A 26,866-nucleotide genomic window follows, 5' to 3' on the forward strand; every position below is an offset into this window, starting at 1 on the left:
TATGAACGTCAAAATTATAAATAAGTTTGATTCTAGTTGCCCATTAAAAAGTAGCTTCCTATTTAGAAGAACGGACAAGAAACTCCATGGTTCAAGTACTATAAGACCAAGATCGGGTGATGTTACAAATATAAAACGATATGGTCATCCACCTCTTTGAACAAGTGCACATGTTTGGCACTGAATGCGCTCACGTCATAATTGTGAGTAGTAGTGAATAACGCAGGTGGTGCCACCTAGAAATTTTGAGGATATTACTCATCGATTCTTAGTACTAAACATGTATAGTAAGGGCCGTTCCCAATATACAATCTATCTGTTCTTTTGCTTACTAGAGATAGCACTGACATCTATACTAATATATAAAGAGGAAAACTTTGTTTGTTTGGTTGTAACGGATAAACTCAAAAACTACTGGACCGATTTCAAATATTCTTTCACCATTAGAAAGCTATATTATCTGCGAGTAACATAGGCTATATTTAAACCCGGTGCGGGCAGTAGCTCCCACGGGACGCGGGTGAAACCGCGGAAAAACGGCTAGTAACTTATATGGGGCTAATATCAAAGTTTATATTACACCTAAGACTTGGGTTTTATTAGCGAGTGTCGGCTCGAAATCGTTTTGTGGGTTTAAGGAACTTTCAGAAAGCAGCCCGAAGTCTGGTAGTTGATGATTGATACACCCGTGCATCGGAGAGCACGTCAATGTCGGTCCAACGTCAAATCTCTCTCCGGTGATGTCGGATTGTCGTCGCATCGCGCGCAGAGAGTGAAGGAATTGTGAGTGCACCTGTGTCCAAGCAAATGTGCCTGCACTATAATATGTCCTGCACTCTCTGATCTCCTTAGAACAGCTGCCATCAACGCCATTATTATTACTATTTCTTTGTGAACGTGTGGTAATAATGCAAAGTAAATAATAATACGCGTGTGGTTTAACAACTACTGTTATGTTAGCGGCCGATAACAGACCTCAAGGACGTTTTGTATCACTGATAAGACCTATTCTAAACGCCTATGTGTTTCAGTTTTTACGGATTATAGTACAGTTCATAATATTACTGCAATCTCCACCGTGGTTCGGAAGGCACTTTATATAGGTGGCTGTCATTTGAACATCTTTGGCAGTCGTTACGGGTAGTCAGCTGGAAAAACTACCAGTCTTTACAAGTATCGGGTTGCATGAGTAAATTGGTTGAGGAGTTCAGATAGGCAGTCGCTCTATAACACACTGGTACTCAGCTGCATACGGTTAGACTGGAAGCCGACCCCAATATAGTTTGGAAAAAGGCTGGGCAGATAGGTTTCTGATATTTTTACCGCAAGATGCAAGCATACGTAAATTGACGCGACCTACGTAAAGAGTAGACCTTAGTATCAATATCAAATGGTCTATCAACATAACCTGATTTGATTTAATTTGACCGTGGTCTACTTAGAAACGAGATAATAAGACCAATTGCTAAACCACCTACTAGTCTGCATTGTCTTAATGTCTATTACATAAATATGCCATTTTATATCTCGTAATGTGGGAAGAACAAGAATTTACTTGATATCATACAAACAGTCCAGCCAAGGGGATTGTGTTGCCTGGATAGCTGGGTTGAGGAGATTAGACGTGCATCTATAAGACTGGAAGCTGACCCCAACATAATTGGGAAAAGGCTAGGCAGATAATGATGACAGACACACGTCTAAAGATTTCAAAAAAAAATATCCTCATTTACTTCTTCTTCTAAGAAGGTAACCGTAACTTCAACATAGAAGCCTTTTTTTTAAATCGTCAAATGACGGCTCCCGCAGTGGGTGCAGCGCTCGGGAGTGTCAGACTCTTACTGACTAAACCCCACCATGTTCCTTCTTAAGCTCTTTATGTACCAGGACCGCGGTAACTCTTTGCCTTTTGTAAGCCTAAAATAGCTTGCAATTGTCCAATCTAATACTCACAGAGCTAAATATACTTCCAGGGTCTACGTACGAGACAATTGCTGGACGCTGATTGGATGATGAGAGCTATTTGAAGAGATGACGTCATTGTAAAGAATGTTAGTAGTAGGGTCCCCATCTTGTGGTAAGTAAGTTTTGCTTGAGGGGAAAGTGTGAGCACTTTTATCTGTCTAGACTTTTTTAAAGTATGTTTGGGTCGGCTTGCAGACTAATCGGATGTAGATGAGTACCAGTGTGTTATAGAGCGACTGCCTATCTGATCTCCTCAACCCTTACCTGGGCATCGCGATACCCCTTGGTAAGATTGATGGTTAAACTTTCTGGCTTCTGACTACCCGTAACGACTGCCAAAGATGTTCAAATGACAGCCAAGACCCACCAATTTCACGTAAAGGAGGAACTCATCATGAAAAAAATGGAAGGAGGACACTTCAAGCTAGCGTCACCGAATGCTACTCAGTAGCAGTCGTTGTTACAATTCCACGTAAGAGGCCGCCAGGCGGAGTTGAGTACACTCTGACACTAGGGCTTGTTAGCTGATTAAACCTGCAGCTCACTCGATAAGATCCTGAGACCTGTCCTGGCATATCTGGAAGTATATGAATCCTACACGGAGGTCGATAAAAGTCAATGTGATACAATAAATTGTTCGCATATCGTTTAAATTGACATGTGGTAACAGTGAATGATCATGAATTCTTGGTTGGGTGAGGTCCGTTTATCTATAGCAATATATTATAAGGACGTAAAGTTCCTGAGTTTATGAGGTTGTAGGAGGTAATATTTCAATCTACAGAACCGATTTTGAAAATTACATTACGAATAAAAAGAACACGTTCTTTGAAAGTCATCGTCTGCGAAAACTTTTCCCAACTACGTTGCGGTCGGCTTCCAGTCTTACAGATGTAGCTAAGTACCAGTGTGTTTCAAGGAGCGACTGCCCTATCTGACCTTCTCAACCCAGTTACCCGGGGCAACCAAATACCCCTGAGTAAGACTGGTTGTCAAACTTACTGGCTTCTGACTACCCGTAAAGACTACCAAGGATGTTCAATGACAGCCGGGACCTACAGTTTAACGTGCCATCCGAAACACAGTCATTGGTGTCATGAGAAATAATATGTATAGTTCCTATGTAGTCACCGAAAAGTACGTGCCATATCGAATTAATATCTAATTGATTAAGATCGCAAATTCGGCAAATTAATCGGTCAGTGAAGCCATTAGTGTCCTAAAAGGATAATTGCATTATTATGACAATATGGATAGGTACTTTATCTAATCTTAGTAAGAAAGGCAAATACGGAATATAGCCTATAGAATCTTATCAGGGATTTACAAAAGATATGTGCTGGCTTCCTTATTGATTTTGGTGTTGACATCGATTTAGAACATACATAATCCTTCTTGAAAGTCGGGTAAAAACAAATGCTTAATCCCTACTCATATTATAAATGCGAAAGTAACTCTGTCTGTCTGTTACGCTTTCACGTCTAACCCACTAATAAAATTTGGTACAGAGATAGAGTTGACCTTGAGAAAGAACATAGGATAGTTTTTATGCCGGGCTTTTGAAGAATTCTCTTAGAAACGCGATATAACCGAACTCTACGCGGGCGAAGCTGCGGGCGGTAGCTAGTATGTAATAATGCCAACGGTTTTATCCGCATCCTGTAGGAACTATTTCGTGTAGCCGGTTAAAATGTAGCTCTGAAAGTCTTTCTTGATAAAGGGGCTATCTAACACTGAAAGAATTTTACAAATCGGTCCAGTAGTAGGTATGTAATGTAGCTATGTAATGGAATCTAAGGAACTAAACCCATCTTCCAAGGATCGTAGAGTCATGAAAATTGGCAGCTGTATGTAATTCTGATGACAATACAATAATATGGTACTGCCGAACTGATCTGATGATGGAGCCGGAAGATATGAACTGTAACTTCATGGATGGAACATCGTATCATAGCTATGTTTGGACTTGTTAGAAAAGTCTTGTAACGATTTTTACACGCATATTATAAAAGCGTGTTTTCCAAGTGTTTTTTAAACTATGCGAATAATATATGTAATAAAATTCACGTAAATAATAATGACGTTTTTTCCTAATAAATATATCGTACGATTCGATAGTGCGTATGAGTTCCAATGACTCATATTGTTTTGCAAACGCGCGTCTGTATTTACATTAAAGGCCGATTTCCATATTCTATCTATCTGTTAATCTGCTTACTGGAGATAGATTTTTAACATTAGCCTTATACAAGTAATGTCGAATTGAACCTCATCATCTCCCGAGCCTTTTCCCAACTATGTTGGGGTCGGCTTCCAGTCTAACCGGGTGCAGCTGAGTACCAGTGTGCCACAAGGAGCGACTGCCTATCTGATCTCCTCAACCCAGTTACCCATCAAAATCCTTGGTAAGACTGATTGTCAGACTTTCTGGCTTCTGACTAAACTTAATGACGAAATAATTTAACGTGCCTTCCGAAACATAGAGGAACTCGTCATGTACCTCAATCTACAATACATGGTCATATTGGTCACCCACCTACGGATCGACCGCGTCAAGCGTTGCTTAACTTTATGATCGATCGACCCGTGCGGCTGTTACTTAGCCACGAGCCCCCCATAAATATACTTTAAGCGCGATTAGAAAAAAAAATCTAGTTAGACAGAACTGCAGGTTAAAACCATACAATTCTGTAAGTTCAACCTATTTTGCAAGAACAAAGAAACTGGTAAACAAAGTAAAAAAAGTAAACAAATGTTCAGTCACTCGGTAAAAGTACCAGGCGATCATACGATTCAAGAGTTGATTATTTTGAACCCACCACTATAACCCGCCTACTAACAAAAGTCGTGATTTCTATCAATAATCCTGCGAGACAAAGCGTCGATTTCAAAACGTCGGTTAATCACAGCTCGTCACGTACGCAATAATATTTTATGACGCAAAATAAATTATTAACCTCGCGAGTTCAAACGACGCCATATTGGATGTTTTGATACGTATTTTAAAACGTAAACATTGCATTGTGTATCTGCGTCTTACTTTTACAAATTGATAAACAAAGAGATTTTTAAGTAATTTACACAGTTTATACGCTATAAAAGAAAATAAGGATACTAGAAACATGTAAATCGTGTTTCGTCATGTACAAAACAAGTTTTGTTGACACACACAAGTTGGTATTTATTTATGTACTCACCGCTCAAGTCTTCAATAGTATTCAGTTTTCGGGTCGTCATTTTCACGCTAAACGTATTCACAACACGATAAAACAGTTATCACGTCGAAATATCGCACTTTCGACGGAAAAATATCGAGATATTTGCGAGTTTTTCACAAAGAAACAACCTTTCCCGACGGTCTTTGTTTTCTATTTGTGTTCTATTTTGATTTTGTTCCGTAATGACAGAAGGCGTGCGAATCGCAATCTCTGCTGATTGGTTCAACTGAGATTACGTTCATCCAATCAAATTAGAGTACGTCACTAAAAACTAGTTTGATTGGCTGAAATTCGTAAACAAAAAATAATGCTGCCAGTAAAAAAATAAGGACTTTCAAGGACTTCACTTTCGCTGCATAGTTTGTTTTTTCATTGTTTACGACGAAATCCATAAGCAAGGAAATATCAGTTGAATGATTTGCTATATACTCAAATGTACATCAAAAATACATTCGTTTTGAATTTATTAAGACATAATATTACAGACACAAGGTTATACATGCCACTGCTAATGTTACTAAGAAATGCACGTCAAGTTCCAGCAACTATGATAAAATTTTGGAATTTTGTCATAATGAAAATAGGTACTAATTAACCACGATAAAATCGACTGAAAACTATACCTAACAGTTACGTTTTCAGAGGTTATTAACCTCTCTAAAACATTTTTTTTCATGGCAACTTAAGAAGTAACTGTCAATCGTTGCCAATATTCGTTCATTTCATTCATTCTTGGACTTAGGGTTTCCAGCTTTGGTGTCATATCTCCCACAGTGGATAAGAAAACAGTCTTGTAATTTCGAATTCAAAATAAAAAATTTAAAAAGCAAGTTTAAATTCGTAGTATGTAGTACTATATAGAATTATTTTTTTTTATAATCATCTTTTCGAGAAACAGTAATTGCGGCTTAAACGACACAACAATCCGCTTGGTCCATTGTCGGTCCGTGAATTTCTGGTTGAAATAATAATGTCTATTCAAGATTTAGATGATTAATCGCCAAGAAAAATAAATTAAAATTTCGGACAAAGAATTAGCATGGCGATCCAACGAGGTAATGCTGTCAGCCTCTTGGGCACGCTCCCGGTCGACAGCGATGGGGTCCTAGAATAGATAAGATTAGATAAGGAAATTAATAATATTTAATGTGCAAATGCTACCAATCTAATTGCCCATTCTCGATTGACGTCGATAAGGAAAAATGTTTGGGCGATTCATGGTGTTTAAGTTTTCCTTATTTACGGGAAGATAAAAAATAATAATTCACACACACAAAAAAATAATACTAGTGCATAATGTCTGCTATCCGTCACTCTTTCGGCGAATTATTATAATTTGTTATATCTGTGTTCTTCATGATTGGCGTACCCAATGTTTGGTATGATGATTTCATGTAATGTATTGTCAGCTGTAAAGCTACCTCTCGTAAATAAATAAATACTTATAATAATTGATCTATGTTTATACAAATTGACTTCATCCAAAAGTTGTCTGTAAGAGATAACTTTTAGCGAGAGATTAATTTTATCGGTAACACTGCTTCTTGTGCAGATAAGTAGTAGGTAGGTATATAGTATACATTATAGGTAGGTATAGTATTTAGACGATTTTTTTGCGGATGTCAGTTAAGTTTATTTTTTCAGGAAAAATTCAAGAATAACAAAGACAATGATTTACAAAAATCAATGAAAAAAATACAAAACAATTCATTACATTAAACCTCTATTGAGAAAGAGTATCGATCGCCTGTAAGTAGCAAGAAATTAATTTGGTCCATAATAATATACAGGTTTTGTCAAGAATACTTTAGTGATTAGAAATCGCATTTACTTACAAAAATTATATACTTTTGGAGCAAATGGGATCGTATTTGTTTTTAGATACTAGACGAGCAAAGTATGTACTATTTAAATTGTTATATTTGAGGAAAGTTTATTTCAATACTGGTAACCCTACATGGAACCCCGACGAATGAACTACACTGAACTCAACGAACGATTAAAAAAAACCATTTCATTCAAATTATTTGACTTGTGTAATGAAAGAAGTCCAAATACCGCTAATTTACAGTCAAATTATTAATAAAAAATACAATGATGAGTGTAAATAAGTCTGAAGAAGAGAGCCCTGTGCCTGTTAGCCTAGATGTAGCTGAAAGTCCTCGGTAAATCCTGAAATATATCGTAAAACTTGCGCTTTGCCAATGTTGTAGTCTGACAGCTGATTGTCCCGCGGGAAAGTTAAAAGGCGCGAAACGTACAAGGCGTTTTACAGTGTTTATTTTAACTAATTACGGTTCTGTGTACTACAAAAAGTCCGTATTTCGCAGGAAAAAGATGCGTTTGGACAGTTCGGGCCGAAAAAGTTGGAGTTTAATGGACCGGAAGACGGATCATGAGGTAATGTGACATCGATTCCCGCTTTTTTTTTCGTGCATTTTTTGGTTATGACTTCAATTCTAATGTGGGAATTTTACACGTCGACAGCTTTGGTAATGTGTTAAAAACTCCTTTATGACCTTAAAACCGCTATTTTTCTATGAATTTGGCGGTAAATACCGGCTAGTTACCGTAAAATTTCTATTACGATACCGTATTATCTAGGCCTTGAAATGCCGACTTTTAATCGTTAGAAGCACTTTTAATCTCTAGCCTACTATTTTATCAAGTTCCTTAGTACATTAGACTGAAATCTAGCCTAAATATAGCATTAAAATGTCTAAAATCGTCATGGTATATGCTCTAAGGTCACTGACCTTATGTTGGGCAGAAAATCCGACCTGGCTAGCAAATTTTGGAATTCCAGTTACTCTATAGTTAATAAGCATGTGCTATTGACCTATTTGGAAAGGCTGCAAAAACCTAGAGATGAAAAATTAAGACTTGGTTTACCAAATGGTAAGAAAAGTCCATTTGTCAAGGTGTGGTATTTATCCTATACTAAATCTTACTACTGTATTGTTTATAAGTTGTGGTGGCCTAATTGTTAAAGCACCAGCCTCTCTAGTAAGAGCTCCAGTGCGATTCCAGCCCAGAGAAAAACCAACGTAATTTAGCTTTCCTATACATATGTAGTATGTATATTTTGAGCACCAATGATTGAGTAAAAGTGAAGGAAAATATCTTGATTAAAACTGGACTATAAATTCTGAGATCGCCACCCCTGAGCAAGTGTGGCAATTTACACTCATTTCTTCTCTGTGTGAGAAGAAACCACAGCATGCATGTTTGATAGTAATATACAAGGATTTTGATGATATCCTCCTCACGTCTATAGCTAGGATTGCCACTGCAATTTTATGTTTAACTAGCCGTTTTCCCGCGGTTTCACTCGCGTCCCGTGGGAACTACTGCCCGTAGCGGGATAAAATGTAGCCTATGTTACTCGTGGTTAATGTAGCTTTCGAATGGTGAAAGAATTTTTAAAAACGGTCCAGTAGTTTTTGAGCCTATTCATTACAACCAAACAAACAAAGTTTTCCGCTTTATAATATTACTGTAGACAATATTATGAGATTGTTTTCTTCAATGTCTTTTAAGCTGTTAATTTTGGAATTATTCAGCAGGAACAGTTTTATACTTTCTAAAAAATTAATCTATTCAGTAATTTTAGTATGAGAGTTAAAAACAAATCCATTCAAGCAAAAAGTTTCATAAAATCCATGCCATAGTTTTTGCATGAAAACTCACGTACATACATACTTAAATACTTTCTCATTACAACATTTGACCTACTAAATAATATTTGCTGATATGTTAATTTCTTTGTTGAAAAAGACAAAAATCTATAGATATTACATAGTTGCATATTTATTGAAACTAGGTTGAATATGTGCTAAGAATATGCACCATAAGATAAAAAGTCTAAAATATTAGTAACAATATATTTTATTTGCATACTAAGAAAATATTTAGTTTTTTAACTACTACAGTTTGTCCATACTTAATGTAATAAAGATGAAACATTTTTGTTTTTCTGTAGCCCTAAGGGCTCCCAAACCACTGAATCAATTAGAAAAAAAATTTCACTGCTTGAAAGCTGCACTCTTCCCGAGCAACATAGGCTATATTTTATCCCGGTACGAGCAGTAGTTCCCACAGAAGTTGCCTGAAAGATGACATGAATAGGAAAGGAGTGAGTGTCAGTATGACGAGTGACAGGGGAAAATGGAAGAGGATGACATATTGAGCCGACCCCAAATAAATTTGGGAACAGGGCAGGAGGAAGAAGAAAACGGACAGTAGTTCCCACAGGAAAAAGGCTAGTTCATTCATAATACATATATTTGTTTTCCAGGTACTGCAAGAGATGGGAGTTAGTTTACTAGAACCAGATGACAATGATATCTCATGTGACCTGGAAGTTTCTGGGATGGTAAGTAGCAGTATCATCTGCCTAGCCTTTTTCCAACTATGTTGGGGTCGACTTCCAGTCTGACTGGATGTACCTGAGTATCAGTATCCTACTTAGAGTGACTGCCTATCTGACCTCAACCCAGTCCAGTTAAATTACAAAATTCCATGGGATGTGCACAAAATACTTTATGTTTCCTTTGGCACTATGATTCATCTGTTTTATGAAGCATTGTAATGTAGCTACTACAGAATTTAATAGTATGATAGCTATTGCATTTGGAAGGACTTTCATTTAATTTGCTAGGAATTTTTTAAATTCAAATCTGTCATCTCATTTGCTAGGGTCTTTTATACAAATCTGACTTTGTTTTTTATTTAAAACCGTACTATTATAATAATTTTATTTCACCACCTGCCTAAGGTAGACTGATACAGACAGCCCAAGGCATTAAGTCCGTTGATATACATGGTGAAAAAAGTATTAATTATAATTTTTTCCCACAGGCCCACAAACAACTTAAACGCAAGAGAGACATAGAGAACGTCAACCCTAACATTACTATAGTAACGTCTCCAAGATCCAAGTTCAGTCCTAAGAGTCCGAGGAAGGCGCATCCTGATGCCGGACCTTCCAGGGTTAAGAGTCCTAGGAGTTCCGAGAAACGTGAGTATTTATTTTACGAAGTACATCTATGTTTCCTACATAAATAGTATAGACGAGTTTTTAGGGTTCCGTACCCAAAGGGTACAACGGGACCCTATCTCATGAACCGTGATAGTTAGAGAGCTGAAATTTTCACAGATGATGAATTTGTGTTGCAAAACTAGAATTAAAATAAATATTTTGGGGGGCTCCCATACAACAAACGTGATTTTTTGTCCGTTTTATGAATAATGGTACGGAACCTTAATGCGCGAGTCCGACTCGCACTTGGGCGGTTTTTGCTGTATATTATGTACAGAGACTAGCAGCACATCAATCTACTATAATCTGTTATTTTGTTTTATAGATTTTGAACTGTCTTTAAAGTTCTAAGGTATAAAATTCAATGTTAATTCGGCAATACTGAATACACTATAGATAGATTGTAGCAGCTTATTATGCTGGCATCATACAAGCAAGAAATTCGAAAACTTTTTGAACAATAATCATATTCCTTCCACAGAAACACCACTCCAGCCCACAGACCAACAGAGCTTAGACACTACCCTACTAGACCCGTATGTGACAGACTCGGAGACTCCCCTGGCGCAGCACGATGCCAGCCATGGCAGCCACAGGAGCACAGGAACAGGTCAGGGTCCGTTCTGTGTGAACGAATAAAAATAATATTATCGAAGATAGCTTCTGCCAGCGGTTTCACCCGCATCCCATGGACGAACTCGGATAAAAGTTAGCCTATAGCCTTCCTCGATAAATGGGCTATCCAACACCGAAAGAATTGTTCAAATCGGACCAGTGGTTCCTGAGATTAGCGCGTTCAAACAAACAAACTCTTCAGCTTTATAATATTAGTATAGATTGTGCAAAAATATTTAAGTACGCCAAAAGTGTAAGGGTCCGTTCAGACAGACCGGCTCGGAGAGGAGAGCAAATTCTTAACACGTTGAAAATCGACTACTTAGTATTTGTAGTAAGGTTTATTTTTGCATGTGCACTGTTTTTGTCATTAGGAATGCTCGAAGGCGCTCGGTGTGCCCGACGTGTGAGCCGACCGGCTCCGATCGCGTTCTTTTTCTCGGTCTTGCTGACGTTTGGCTCCTATTGCATCTCACGCAGCCGATCGGAGCCGATTCCAGTCTGTGTGAACCCTTAAGCAACACGAAGTGTGCTCATCTGTGGATGGGTGACCATCATTCTATCCCTGGTCCAGGGTGGCATTTTAACATCTTCCCTGTTTCCATTTGACCGTCTTCCTGGCTGTCATTATACCATCTTCCAGGGTGTCATTTGAACATCCTACATACAAAAATCTTTGGCAGTAATTATGAGCAGTCAGAGTCCAAAATGTCTGACAATCAGTCTAACTAAGGAGTTGCCCAGGCAACTGGGTTGAGGAGGTCAAATAGACACTCAACACAGAGTTACACTAGTGTTCAACCTAGGAAGATGTCTTAATGACACCCTGGACCCATCAGTTTGAAGATGGTCACCCACCCACATACTTAATATTATGATTATTTGTATATTAATAAATTGTTGAAAGGTTCTTCTAACCTACAGACAGACATTGTGTTGCTGGGGAGTTTGTTGCGCCACTTCTTCCCAGCAAAAACACATAGGAAGTGGTGAAGGGTGGGCGTTTTGGGGACTGTCTTTTGTAAATTTCTGACGTTCGAAAAGTGCTGTTTTGCAGCCAAGTTTGAATAAATGATTTTTGGTTTTTTCAGAGTCTAAAGGCGTGTGTTTCCACGCGCTTTCCGATGAAGTTATACTCGGAGTGTTTAGGTGGCTGCCTAAAAGGACGTTGGCTCATTGTATGCTGGTTTGTAAGAGGTGAGGATGATAATTTTTAGTATTTTTTGAATATTTTGGTACCTAAAATCTGTTGTATAGTGTAGCTTATGGAGTTGTGTAAAATGTTCCCAAAGTCTGCTGAATGTAGCTTAGAGTTGACTAGAAATACAATATATCTCAATATTCCTAACACATTCACACGACATCTAGTAGAGCTTGTGGGTCCAAATTTCATCCGTAGTACCTCCGAGGTACTACCTCGCGTACCATGTTGAAAAGTAGCTTTATGCTGTAGCTTTCGATGAATAGTTTATCAGACACTAATATATTTTTTGAACCATGAGATTAGCCTGTTTAAATAAAAAATCCTTCAGCTTTACAAATATATTAGTACATACATATAGATTACTGCCAAGATTCATCAAAATCCGTTCACCCATTTGTCCATGATGAAATTATAATAATACACACATATAAGTACACCAAGTCTTTACAAGATTAGTGTGCCATACAGTGTAATTAATCAGTATCCGACCCGTTAAGCAAGAAAAAAAATGACTTTGAATATAATTTCTACTGTACATATTAATCAATCAGTTATTATTTATTTCTCATCATCAATTATATCTATACTGTTCTTATAATTTGCATTAGAAAGACCGATGTCTGATACAGGTTAAACCCATACTACATATCAGAATTAACAGTTTTTCCTTCCAAACTTCCAGATGGAACAGAATAGCATGTGACGAGACACTCTGGCAGCGACTGGAGTTAGGCAACAAGACGCTCGCGAGAGACGCCGTCGGCAGAATACTAGCTAGGAAACCTATTATTGTCAGACTCGCTAGTTCTGAGGTAAGAAACAACTTACATATGTAAGAAACATGTCACATAGTAGGGTGTAAGAAACAAGTTGCATATGTTAGCGTGTAAGAAACATGTTACATATGTTAGCATGTAAGAAACAAGTTACATATAGCAGCATGTAAGAAACAAGTTACATATATTAGCTTGTAAGAAACAAGTTACATATATTAGCTTGTAAGAAACAGATTACACATATTAGTATGTAAGAAACATGTTACATATGTAAGCATGCAAGAAACAAGATACATAGAGTAGCATGTAGAAACAAGTTACATATACATATCAACATGTAAGAAACATGTTACATATAGCAGCATGTAAGAAACATATTACATGTAGTAGCATGTAAGAAACGAGTTACATATGTTAGAATGTAATGAAACACTCTCGTAGAGACTAAAGTTGGGCAACAAGACACTCGCGAGAGACGCCGTCGGCAGAATACTAGTTAGGAAACCTATTATTGTCAGACTCGCTAGTTCTGAGGTAAGAAACAATTTACATATGTAAGAAACATGTCACATAGTAGGGTGTTAGAAACAAGTAACATATGTTAGAATATAAGAAACAAGTTACATGTAACAGCATGTAAGAAACAAGTTATGAAATTACATATGTTAGCATGTAAGAAACAAGTAACATATAATAGCATGTGACGAGACACTCTGGCAGCGACTAGAGTTGGGCAACAAGACGCTCGCGAGAGACGCCGTCGGCAGAATACTAGCTAGGAAACCTATTATTGTCAGACTCGCTAGTTCTGAGGTAAGAAGCTTTCACCAAACCAACTTTATAAACGAGAACTCGTCATTTTACAAATGCCGCGGTCTCACCCGCGTGACGAAAAAGAATTGAAAGTAAGTGTAAGGCGCGAGTGAAGCCAATTTTTTATTAGATGAAAACACTAGGCGTTTCCCGGTGTTTTGCTCGCGTCGCGTGAAAACTACTTCCCGTACCCGAATAAAATATAGCCCAGTGTTACCTGGGGAGTCCATAAATAGCCAGACCCAGGGCCAACAAAAATTACTAATTACATTGGGGGCCGCAAAATATTTATAAACGTAAATCACACTATCTATAAACGTAATCAATATTTTATTATTTACTCAAATCAGTTTTGAGTTCGACGTAATCAAATTCAAACAATTGAATTTCGTCGCGAGAAATTTATCAAATTAGTTCAGCAGTTAAAAACTTGCGTGTAGTCCACTGCAAAAGTACAAACTCAGAACCTTTTTGTTTATATGTAAGTATTTACATAACGTTCACGGGCGGCAAGACCTCGCGTTGCCGACCGTTGGCCTGGCATAGAGAGTAACTATAAGATGTAGTGTTATACCTCCATCATTAAATTATATTATTTACTAGCTTCTGCCAGCGGTCTCACCCGCATCCCGTGGGAACCTCTGCACGAACCCGGATAAAAAGTCTATAGCCTTCCTCAATAAATGGGCTATCTAACACTGTATCAGTAGTTCCTGAGATTAGCGCGTTCAAACAAACAAACTCTTCAGCTTTATAATATTAGTATAGATTCAATAAATAAATAATAATTCATATTTTTACCTTACAGATAGGAGAATGGCATCCCCCCACCATCCCACCACCATCCCGCATACAATACCTAGACCTCAGCATGTCGACCATCGACGTGACCACGCTAGACAACTTGTTACAAACCTGTCGCAACTTGAAGAAGCTCAGCTTAGAGAGCGTACTGCTGCACCAACACACCTGCACACTCATTGGTGAGTCATTGTAGCACTCACCAGCCAGACAGTCTGACAACCAACCCAACATAGGTAGGAAGCTTAGGGAGCCACACCTGCACACTCATTGGTGAGTCATTGTAGCACTCACTAGTCAGACAGTGTGACAACCAACCCAACATAGTTAGGGAGCCACAACTACACACTCATTGGTGAGTCATTATAGCAGTCAGACGGGCAGTCACAAGCATTAAAACAACATAGTTAGGAAGCGGCTAGCCGGATGGTATAACACAGTAGTCAGACCTCAGCATGTCGACCATCGACGTGACCACGCTAGACAACTTGTTACAAACCTGTCGCAACTTGAAGAAGCTCAGCTTAGAGAGCGTACTGCTGCACCGCCACACCTGCACACTCATTGGTGAGTCATTGTAGCACTCACTAGCCAGACAGTGTGACAACCAACCAACATAGTTAGGAAGCCACACCTGCACACTCATTGGTGAGTCATTGTAGCACTCACCAGCCAGACAGTGTGACAACCGACCAACATAGTTAGGAAGCCACACCTGCACACTCATTGGTGAGTCATTGTAGCACTCACTAGCCAGACAGTGTGACAACCAACCAACATAGTTAGGAAGCCACACCTGCACACTCATTGGTGAGTCATTGTAGCACTCACCAGCCAGACAGTGTGACAACCGACCAACATAGTTAGGAAGCCACACCTGCACACTCATTGGTGAGTCATTGTAGCACTCACTAGCCAGACAGTGTGACAACCAACCAACATAGTTAGGAAGCCACACCTGCACACTCATTGGTGAGTCATTGTAGCACTCACTAGTCAGACAGTGTGACAACCAACCAACATAGTTAGGAAGCCACACCTGCACACTCATTGGTGAGTCATTGTAGCACTCACAAGTCAGACAGTGTGACAACCAACCCAACATAGTTAGGAAGCTTAGGGAGCCACACCTACACAGTCATTGGTGAGTCATTGTAGCACTCACTAGCCAGACAGTGTGACAACCAACCAACATAGTTAGGAAGCTTAGAGAGCCACAACTACACACTCATTGGTGAGTCATTGTAGCAGTCACAAGTCAGACAGTGTCACAACACACCTGCACACTCATTGGTGAGTCATTGTAGCAGTCATACGGGCAGTCACAAGCCAGACAGTCTGACAACCAACCCAACATAGTTAGGAAGCTTAGGGAGCCACAACTACACACTCATTGGTGAGTCATTATAGCAGTCAGACGGGCAGTCACAAGCATTAAAACGACATAGTTAGGAAGCGGCTAGCCGGATGGTATAACACAGTAGTCAGACCTCAGCATGTCGACCATCGACGTGACCACGCTAGACAACTTGTTACAAACCTGTCGCAACTTGAAGAAGCTCAGCTTAGAGAGCGTACTGCTGCACCAACACACCTGCACACTCATTGGTGAGTCATTGTAGCACTCACTAGCCAGACAGTCTGACAACCAACCCAACATAGTTAGGAAGCATAGGGAGCCACACCTGCACACTCATTGGTGAGTCATTGTAGCACTCACTAGCCAGACAGTCTGACAACCGACCAACAACGATCCCAACATAGTTAGGAAGCTTAGGGAGCCACACCTACACACTCATTGGTGAGTCACTATAGCAGTCAGACGGGCAGTCACAAGCATTAAAACAACATAGTTAGGAAGCGGCTAGCCGGATGGTATAACACAGTAGTCAGACCTCAGCATGTCGACCATCGACGTGACCACGCTAGACAACTTGTTACAAACCTGTCGCAACTTGAAGAAGCTCAGCTTAGAGAGCGTACTGCTGCACCAACACACCTGCACACTCATTGGTGAGTCATTGTAGCACTCACTAGTCAGATAGTCTGACAACCAACCAACATAGGTAGGAAGCTTAGGGAACCACATCTACACACTCATTGGCGAGTCATTATAGCAGTCATACGGGCAGTCACAAGCATTAAAACAACATAGTTAGGAAGCGGCTAGCCGGATGGTATAACACAGTAGTCAGAGCTCAGCATGTCGACCATCGACGTGACCACGCTAGACAACTTGTTACAAACCTGTCGCAACTTGAAGAAGCTCAGCTTAGAGAGCGTACTGCTGCACCGCCACACCTGCACACTCATTGGTGAGTCATTGTAGCACTCACTAGTCAGACAGTGTGACAACCAACCAACATAGGGAGCCACACCTGCACACTCATTGGTGAGTCATTGTAGCACTCACCAGCCAGACAGTCTGACAACCAACCAACATAGTTAGGAAGCTTAGGGAACCACATCTACACACTCATTGGCGAGTCATTATAGCAGTCATACGGGCAGTCACAAGCATTAAAACAACATAGTTAGGAAGCGGCTAGCCGGATGGTATAACACAGTAGTCAGACCTCAGCATGTCGACCATCGACGTGACCACGCTAGACAACTTGTTACAAACCTGTCGCAACTTGAAGAAGCTCAGCTTAGAGAGCGTACTGCTGCACCAACACACCTGCACACTCATTGGTGAGTCATTGTAGCACTCACCCGCCAGACAGTGTGACAACCAACCCAACATAGCTAGGAAGCTTAGAGAGCCACACCTACACACTCATTGGTGAGTCATTGTAGCACTCACAAGCCAGACAGTCTGACAACCAACCAACAACGATCTTAACATAGTTAGGAAGCCACACCTGCACACTCATTGGTGAGTCATGATAGCAGTCAGATGGGCAGTCACAAGCATTAAAACAACATAGTTAGGAAGCGGCTAGCCGGATGGTATAACACAGTAGTCAGACCTCAGCATGTCGACCATCGACGTGACCACGCTAGACAACTTGTTACAAACCTGTCGCAACTTGAAGAAGCTCAGCTTAGAGAGCGTACTGCTGCACCAACACACCTGCACACTCATTGGTGAGTCATTGTAGCACTCACCCGCCAGACAGTGTGACAACCAACCCAACATAGCTAGGAAGCTTAGAGAGCCACACCTACACACTCATTGGTGAGTCATTGTAGCACTCACAAGCCAGACAGTCTGACAACCAACCAACAACGATCTTAACATAGTTAGGAAGCCACACCTGCACACTCATTGGTGAGTCATTGTAGCAGTCACCAGTCAGACAGTCTGACAACCAACCCAACATAGGGAGCCACACCTGCACACTCATTGGTGAGTCATTGTAGCAGTCACCAGTCAGACAGTCTGACAACCAACCCAACATAGGGAGCCACACCTGCACACTCATTGGTGAGTCATTGTAGCACTCACTAGTCAGACAGTCTGATAACCAACCCAACATAGGGAGCCACACCTGCACACTCATTGGTGAGTCATTGTAGCACTCACTAGCCAGACAGTCTGACAACCAACCAACATAGTTAGGAAGCTTAGAGAGCCACACCTACACACTCATTGGTGAGTCATTGTAGCAGTCACCAGTCAGACAGTCTGATAACCAACCCAACATAGGGAGCCACACCTGCACACTCATTGGTGAGTCATTGTAGCACTCACTAGCCAGACAGTCTGACAACCAACCAACATAGTTAGGAAGCTTAGAGAGCCACACCTACACACTCATTGGTGAGTCATTGTAGCAGTCACCAGTCAGACAGTCTGACAACCGACCAACATAGTTAGGAACCTTAGGGAGCCACACCTGCACACTCATTGGTGAGTCATTGTAGCAGTCACCAGTCAGACAGTCTGACAACCGACCAACATAGTTAGGAACCTTAGGGAGCCACACCTGCACACTCATTGGTGAGTCATTGTAGCAGTCACCAGTCAGACAGTGTGACAACCAATCCAACATAGGTAGGAAGCTTAGGGAGCCACACCTACACACTCATTGGTGAGTCATTGTAGCACTCACTAGTCAGACAGTCTGACAACCGACCAACATAGTTAGGGAGCCACACTTACACACTCATTGGTGAGTCATTGTAGCACTCACAAGTCAGACAGTCTGACAAACCGACCAGCAACGATACCAACATAGTTAGGAAGCTTAGGGAGCCACACCTACACACTCATTGGTGAGTCATTGTAGCACTCACTAGTCAGACAGTGTGACAACCAACCCAACATAGTAAGGAAGCTTAGGGAGCCACAACTACACACTCATTGGTGAGTCATTACAGCAGTCAGACGGGCAGTCACAAGCATTAAAACAACATAGTTAGGAAGCGGCTAGCCGGATGGTATAACACAGTAGTCAGACCTCAGCATGTCGACCATCGACGTGACCACGCTAGACAACTTGTTACAAACCTGTCGCAACTTGAAGAAGCTCAGCTTAGAGAGCGTACTGCTGCACCAACACACCTGCACACTCATTGGTGAGTCATTGTAGCAGTCACAAGCCAGACAGTGTGACAACCAACCCAACATAGTAAGCTTAGGGAGCCACACCTACACGCTCATTGGTGAGTCATTGTAGCACTCACTAGTCAGACAGTCTGACAACCGACCAGCAACCATCCCAACATAGGAAGCCACACTTACACACTCATTAGTGAGTCATTGTAGCAGTCACACGTCAGACAGTGTGACAACCAACCAACATAATTAGGAAGCTTTGAGAGCCACACTTACACACTCATTGGTAAGTCATTATAGCAGTCACACGGGCAGTCACAAGCATTAAAACAACATAGTTAGGAAGCGGCTAGCCGGATGGTATAACACAGTAGTCAGACCTCAGCATGTCGACCATCGACGTGACCACGCTAGACAACTTGTTACAAACCTGTCGCAACTTGAAGAAGCTCAGCTTAGAGAGCGTACTGCTGCACCAACACACCTGCACACTCATTGGTGAGTCATTGTAGCACTCACTAGTCAGACAGTGTGTCAACCGACCAACATAGGTAGGAAGCTTAGAGAGCCACACTTACACACTCATTGGTAAGTCATTATAGCAGTCAGACGGGCAGTCACAAGCATTAAAACAACATAGTTAGGAAGCGGCTAGCCGGATGGTATAACACAGTAGTCAGACCTCAGCATGTCGACCATCGACGTGACCACGCTAGACAACTTGTTACAAACCTGTCGCAACTTGAAGAAGCTCAGCTTAGAGAGCGTACTGCTGCACCAACACACCTGCACACTCATTGGTGAGTCATTGTAGCACTCACTAGTCAGACAGTCTGACAACCAACCCAACATAGTTAGGAAGCCACACCTGCACACTCATTGGTGAGTCATTGTAGCAGTCACCAGTCAGACAGTCTGACAACCAACCAACATAGGTAGGAAGCTTAGAGAACCACATCTACACACTCATTGGTGAGTCATTATAGCAGTCAGACGGGCAGTCACAAGCATTAAAACAACATAGTTAGGAAGCGGCTAGCCGGATGGTATAACACAGTAGTCAGACCTCAGCATGTCGACCATCGACGTGACCACGCTAGACAACTTGTTACAAACCTGTCGCAACTTGAAGAAGCTCAGCTTAGAGAGCGTACTGCTGCACCAACACACCTGCACACTCATTGGTGAGTCATTGTAGCACTCACTAGTCAGACAGTCTGACAACCAACCAACATAGTTAGGAAGCTTAGGGAGCCACACCTGCACACTCATTGGTGAGTCATTGTAGCACTCACGAGTCAGACAGTGTGACAACCGACCCAACATAGTTAGGATGCTTAGGGAGGCACAACTACACACTCATTGGTGAGTCATTGTAGCAGTCACGAGCCAGACAGTGTGACAACCAATCCAACATAGTTAGGGAGCCACACCTGCACACTCATTGGTGAGTCATTGTAGCACTCACAAGCCAGACAGTGTGACAACCGACCCAACATAGTTAGGAAGCTTAGGGAGCCACAACTACACACTCATTGGTGAGTCATTGTAGCAGTCACAAGTCAGACTGTGACAACCAACCCAACATAGGTAGGAAGCTTAGGGAACCACACCTACACACTCATTGGTGAGTCATTGTAGCAGTCAGACGGGCAGTCACAAGCCAGACAGCAACAACGATCCCAACATAGTTAGATAACTTAGAGAGCGTAACTGCTGCACCACCGCACCTGCACACACTCATTGATGAGTAAGTAAAACACTCAGATGGACAGTCACAAGCTAGACAGTGTGACAACTAGTCATACCGAGGGGTATCAGGATGTGGAGATCATATAAGCAGTCGTTCTACAACACACTGGTACAGGTACCATCTTGGCATGATGAGTTTCGGAAGGCACGTTAAATTGGTGGATTTCGGCTGTCATTTGAACATCTTTGGCAGTCGTTACGTGTAGTCAGATGCCAGAAAGTCTGTCAATCAGTCTTACTGAAAGATATTGTGTTGCCCGGGTAACTGGGTTGAGGAGGTCAGATGCACAGTCGCTCTATGTAAAACACTGGTACTTCTCTGCATCCGGTTAGACGTCAGTTGTTGTGTCAGTCAGTTGTTCCACCAGCAACCCGAGGGCAGGGTACTATTTATCACCCATTTCGATAGAAAGTCACGTGTGTCCAATGTCTATTCTCAGGCTCTGTCTATACTATTTGTAATTTGTAGTTCAGAATAACATTCATATCATTTATTTTCACTGTTACTGTTACAGCCTTTTTATCATCCCACTGCTGGGCACAGGCCTCCTCTCACACGGAGAAGGATTGAGCATTATTAATTTTTCACATTTTAAATATTAATATATTATTTTGTCACATTTCCAGGTAAATGCAGTAATTTAGAAACGTTAAACTTGACGATGGCGCAAGGTATAACCGCTGAAGGACTACAGGCTATATTAGAAGGATGCACTAGGTAAATATAATTTTTCCTTATGTGTTTAACCGACTTTGTAGAGAAGAGGTTTTTTATTCGTGTAGGTATAAATTTTACTTTCGCATTTTGATGATTATTTAATATGAAAATTATTACTAAAACCGACTTGAACAGTGAAATGTAACTTATAAAACTTTTAACGTGGTTTTAAAAGTCGTTGCAAAGTAAACAGGCAGATTCTTGCTTCCAGAGTGGTTTTTAAAAATGCTTCATTAAAATTTTTGTCAGATGCTTTATTTATCTGAGAAAAATTTTGATGCTAATTTACTAGCGAAGCTGTTTAACTTTTTTTTTATTTATGTAGTATTTTCCATCAAGTACCAGTGCTTTACAAGAAGCGACTGCCTATCTGACCTCCTCAACACAGTTATCTGGGCAACCCGCTACCCCTTGGTTAGACTGGTGTCAGACTTACTGGCTTCTGACTACTCGTAACAACTGCCAAGGATGTTCAATGACAGCCGGGACCTACAGTTTAACGTGCCATCTGAAACACAGTCATTGGTGTCCAAGATATACTTAGAAAGTACATACAAACTTAGAAAAGTTCCATTGGTACTTGCCTGACAAACCCGCGCTCTCATACTCGAGAGGTTGGCTCTTTACCCACTAGTCCACCACGACTTTTTTTACAAACAAAATTACTCAAATAAATACTATTTTTCTTTCATTCCAGCTTATTATCACTGAACATATCATGGTGCAATCTATCAGAGGAAGCGTTAGAAGTTTTCGTGACAACATGTCCGCAGCGACTGCAGAGGCTCAACATCGGCGGCGCTAGGATTATGACCGATGAGAGTAAGTTATTTACTAACTAATATAATATAATACTGTTAGAAAAAATGTGTATAAAAGTCGTAGTGGCCTAGTGGGTAAAGGACCAACCTCTCAAGTATGAGGGCGCGGGTTCGATCCCAGGTCAGGCAAGTACTAATGCAACTTTTCTAAGTTTGTATGTACTTTCTAAGTATATCTTAGACACCATGTACTGTGTTTCGGATGGCACGTTAAACTGTAGGTCCCGGCTGTCATTGAACATCCTTGGCAGTCGTTACGGGTAGTCAGAAGCCAGTAAGTCTGACACCAGTCTAACCAAGGGGTATCGGGTTGTCCGGGTAACTGGGTTGAGGAGGTCAGATAGGCAGTCGCTTCTTGTAAAGCACTGGTACTCAGCTGAATCCGGTTAGACTGGAAGCCGACCCCAACATGATTGGGAAAAGGCTCGGAGGATGAATATAATACTGTTAGAATATTGTCGGAACATATCATGGTGCAATCTGTCAGAGGAAGCGTTAGAAGTTTTCGTCACAGCATGTCCGCAGCGACTGCAGAGGCTCAACATAGGCGGCGCTAGGATTATGACGGATGAGAGTAAGTTATTATCTAACTATAATATAATACTGCTAGAATATTCCCGAGTTCTTTGAGAACTATATAATATATATAAAAAAAATATAGCCTATTTTTCTGCTTGTTCTATTTTTATGCGTCACAAACGAAAATAAATGCTTTGATTTTGACTCAGACCTAACTTACACAGAAAATTGTAGCTTTCCGACTGTGAAATATTTTTTCAATTTGGTTCAGTAGTTTCAAAACCTGTAGGTAGACACAGAATACTTTGGTTGGGGTACAAATGTTTTCTCTTGTAAAGGGTCCGAAACTACTGAACCGATTTGATAATAACTTTCACTGTTGGGGCACTACACTCTTCCCGAGTAACATAGGCTATATTTTATCCCGGTACGGGCAGTAGTTCCCACCAGACGCGGGTAAATATAAAAGATAGCCGCTTCAGTCAAAGAACTATTCAAATCGATTCAATAGTTAATGTTTCCTCTTTATTACATTAATATAGATTATTGTAGTTTCCATTTATGTCCATAGCATTTTCAAATCTTCTAGAAGTTTATTTAAAATGATAGAAATTTTGGTTATATGTATGAGTGTTAAATTATTAATAATATAATCTAACATTATACCTCTCTTTTCCAGTAATAGACCGCCTAGTACTCCGCTGCCCCCGTCTGCTAGAGTTAGACATATCAGACTGCGGGCGTCTGACGTCGAGTTCTGCACTATCCCTCGTGTCGCTACAGAGATTAGAACATTTAGCGCTGAGCAGATGTTACTTATTACCGGCCACGGCTTTAACGTGAGTATAATAAGACTTTAACCTACGTTAAACTGTAGGTCCCGGCTGTCATTGAACATCCTTGGCAGTCGTTACGGGTAGTCAGAAGCCAGTAAGTCTGACACCAGTCTAATCAAGGGGTATTGGGTTGTCTGGGTAACTGGGTTGAGAAAGTCAGATAGCGCAGTCGCTCTATAGTACACTGGTACTCAGCTGCGTGCGGTTAGACTGGAAGCCGACCCTTAGTTATACATTTTAAAAACTAAGAAATATACAGTCGACTCTTGTTAATTCAAACCTGCGATATTTCGAACCTCTCATTAATTCAAAGTTTTCACGAGTTCCCTACAAAATCTCTTTATATTTCGAACTAAATCAATATTTTATGCACTTGGTAATTCGAACGAAAAAAGCATTGCTGTATAACAAAACGTCGCGTTAGTTCGAATTCTTAGTCGTCCAACACTCGAGAATTCAAAGTTGCAGAGAGAAAGAGGCGGAAAGATTGTAAGTCAGAGTCAGAGAGCAGTCTGAGTAGCAGCAATCTGTTTTGAAGCAGCATGACGGAGCTGTTTCGAAAGATTAATTAATTCACATTATGAATACACACAAATGTGTTTTTAAACTTTTGTTATTGTTATAAAATAGCAGTTAACAAATAATAATTGATCAACACTTAATAATTCGAAATTTTATTTATTTCTCACCAAACCATTTAATATTTCAAAAACTAGATAATTTGTAATATTTTAAGAGTCCCTCGAGTTTCGAATTAACGAGAGTCGACTGTACTAGACATGTATTGTCATCAGAACTCAGAGCTTGTTAAAAATTTCTTGTTATTCGAAGACCGGGAAGTGGGTCAAATTAAGATTCCAAGGTTTTCTTACATACATAGTTACAAGTGAAGCTAATATAAGCGTGTTAATTCTTTATTTTTAATACTTTTCTTTTATCTTTCACAGACAACTCGGCAGTATGCCATCTCTACAGTACGTGGATGTATGGGGCATGTTACACACGCATGCGCTCAACGCGCTCAGAGCTGCGCTACCGCACGTGCAGATTAATACGTTTAAATTCAGGTGAGAAGCGTTATTTTAGTGTTAGAAAGTTAGCGCAATGCGTTGAAAGTTTAGCGCAGTGGGTTAGAAGGTTTGCGCAGTGGGTTAGAAGTTTTGCGCAATGGGTTAGAAGTTTTGCGCAATGGGTTAGAAGTTTTGCGCAATGTGTTAGTAAGTTAGCGCAATGGGTTAGAAGTTTTGCGCTTTGGATAAAAAAAAAAACCTACGTTTTCTCTTAACTTGCATTTTTAATAAATCGTTTTAGAAATATTAATCCCAAATAAAATGTATTTACGTCCGTTCCCATGATTCTATCTATCTGTGAATTTGCTTACTAAAGATAGGATTTTGACATTACTTGTATGGGGCCAATTTCATATTTCTTTTGCTAGTAAACAAATCCACAGATACAAATAATACTCGGAACGGCCGTAAATCTGTTATCCGTTGATAAAAATCTGACTAAAATAAACCTTATTACTAACTATTCCTAAAGACATTCACTACATATTAACAATATTTTGTCTTTCTTTTACAGCGCCATCGCTCGTCCAACAGTGGGTACCCGACGCACTTCAATATGGGGACTGAGAACTAGAGACTGATATAGAACTATAGAAATATAGAATTCTTTGTAAAAACTACCCATAGTTTTGTCAAAAAACTATATGTGAAAAAACCTAGCTATTACCCCCGATTTTAAGTGTGAAAATTCGCGTTATATATTCGGACGGCACGTTAAACTGTAGGTCCCGGCTGTCATTGAACATCCTTGGCAGTCGTTACGGGTAGTCAGAAGACAGTAAGTCTGACACCAGTCTAACCAAGGGATATTGGGTTTCCCGGGTAACTGGGTTGAGGAGGTCAGATAGGGCAGTCGCTCCTTGTAGCACACTGGTACTCAGCTGCATCCGGTTAGACTGGAAGCCGACCCCAACATAGTTGGTAAAAAGGCTCGGAGGATGTTGAATTATAGAGCCTAAGAAAGTACCTATATGTATACGCTACTTTTTGTCCTGGTTCGTTAAGTAGTATTCTTAGAAACCGCGGGTAATGGCTAGTATTAAATGTCTTGAAAACCTCATTAAGCATTTTGTAAAAAAATCATAAGATTTGTGAGAACGTATGTTAATAAAATAATTTATATTAAGTTTAAGATTGTTAACTTTGAATTTTGAAATACCTAATACAATAAAAAATATTGTATGATGCATCTATGTATACAAATATTATAAATCTGAAGAGTTTGAACGCGCTAATCCCAGGAACTACTGAACCGATTTGAAAAATTCTTTCCCTATTGGGAAGCTACACTCTTCCCGAGTAACATAGGCTATATTTTATCCCGGTACGGGCAGTAGTTCCCACGGGACGCGGGTGAAACCGCGGGAAATCGGATAGTTTATAAAAATGTTAGTATTACCTAACTACAGGTTTTTAGTTACTAAGTAAAGTTATAATAATTGTAAAAATTATCAATAGAAATATTAGGTGTCTTTTCAAAATAAACTTTTTTTAATTTAATTTTGGTTTTCTTTTATTCTTCTTACCCTTATGGAGTTTCTTGCCGGCTCTTCTCCATGAGACCAACTTTTTGGAACCGTGCAAATAGTGTGACGTTTCATAGGAGCCTGCAAAGGCCTAATTGAAAAAAAAAAATATTTGACCCTATTTTCGGGACACCAATCTGTATTTTTTTGGGTTTCTTACCTAAAGGGTAAAACGGGATACTATTGCTAAGACTTGGCTGTCCGTCTGTCACCAGGCTGTATCTCATACACCGTGATAGTTAGAGAGTTGAAATTTTCACAGATGATGTATTTCTGTTTTCTGTTGCCGTTATAACAACAAATACTGAAAATTAGAATAAAATATTATTGGCTCTCATTCAACCCACGTGATGGATAGAGGTCAGATAGGGCAGTCGCTCCTTGTGGCACACTGGTACTCAGCTGCACCCGGTTAGACTGGAAGCCGACCCCAACATAGTTGGGAAAAGGCTCGAAAGATGATAAGTGTAGAAATATGAAGTAAAATAAAACAAATGATATTTCCAAAACGGTATATTTAATCAGTCGAAATGGTTTATTACCCGAAATGATATATTGTAACAGTCAAGAATTTGAATACAATAGGGCTAGAATATTTCAGTTTTAGATTATAGGAAATTATAAGAAAAAGTTAGGAAAAAAAAAATTGGAGACACATTTTTAAAAAAACATTCAGCAGTTGAAAAT

At 40.2% G+C, this 26,866-nt stretch overlaps 2 protein-coding genes across 2 annotated transcripts in view; one reads left to right on the forward strand and one right to left on the reverse strand.

Annotated features, from left to right (window-relative positions):
• The window catches only part of LOC110381242 (BCL2/adenovirus E1B 19 kDa protein-interacting protein 3), a 50,721-nt gene extending 45,350 nt beyond the window's left edge, over nt 1–5,371 (reverse strand). The window contains exon 1 of the mRNA XM_064043417.1: nt 5,163–5,371. Within this exon, the coding sequence (XP_063899487.1) occupies nt 5,163–5,202 (40 nt within the window). The 5' untranslated portion in view covers nt 5,203–5,371. The remainder of the gene's footprint in view (nt 1–5,162) is intronic.
• A 1,806-nt stretch (nt 5,372–7,177) lies between these two features.
• LOC110381241 (S-phase kinase-associated protein 2) lies at nt 7,178–26,153 on the forward strand. Its single transcript, XM_064043423.1, has 13 exons — nt 7,178–7,348; nt 7,514–7,583; nt 9,481–9,558; nt 10,044–10,203; nt 10,706–10,834; nt 11,931–12,036; nt 12,726–12,855; nt 14,441–14,615; nt 21,317–21,407; nt 22,105–22,229; nt 23,427–23,586; nt 24,531–24,650; nt 25,168–26,153. The coding sequence occupies exons 1-13, from the start codon at nt 7,278–7,280 to the stop codon at nt 25,232–25,234; spliced, it is 1,482 nt and encodes a 493-aa protein (XP_063899493.1). The 5' UTR covers nt 7,178–7,277; the 3' UTR covers nt 25,235–26,153.
• Nucleotides 26,154–26,866: the final 713 nt, after the last annotated feature.

Source organism: Helicoverpa armigera, chromosome 31, assembly GCF_030705265.1.
Source record: "Helicoverpa armigera isolate CAAS_96S chromosome 31, ASM3070526v1, whole genome shotgun sequence".
Classification (NCBI taxonomy): domain Eukaryota; kingdom Metazoa; phylum Arthropoda; class Insecta; order Lepidoptera; family Noctuidae; genus Helicoverpa; species Helicoverpa armigera.

What these genes read in the sequence shown, in the direction of transcription:
- LOC110381241 (XM_064043423.1), top strand. Translation starts at nt 7,278, where the DNA reads ATGATGAGTGTAAATAAGTCTGAAGAAGAGAGCCCTGTGCCTGTTAGC. An exon ending in GATGTAGCTGAAAGTCCTCG is followed by an intron (nt 7,349 to 7,513) that starts GTAAATCCTGAA and finishes CGTATTTCGCAG; the next exon opens with GAAAAAGATGCGTTTGGACA. An exon ending in ACACACCTGCACACTCATTG is followed by an intron (nt 14,616 to 21,316) that starts GTGAGTCATTGT and finishes TCACATTTCCAG; the next exon opens with GTAAATGCAGTAATTTAGAA.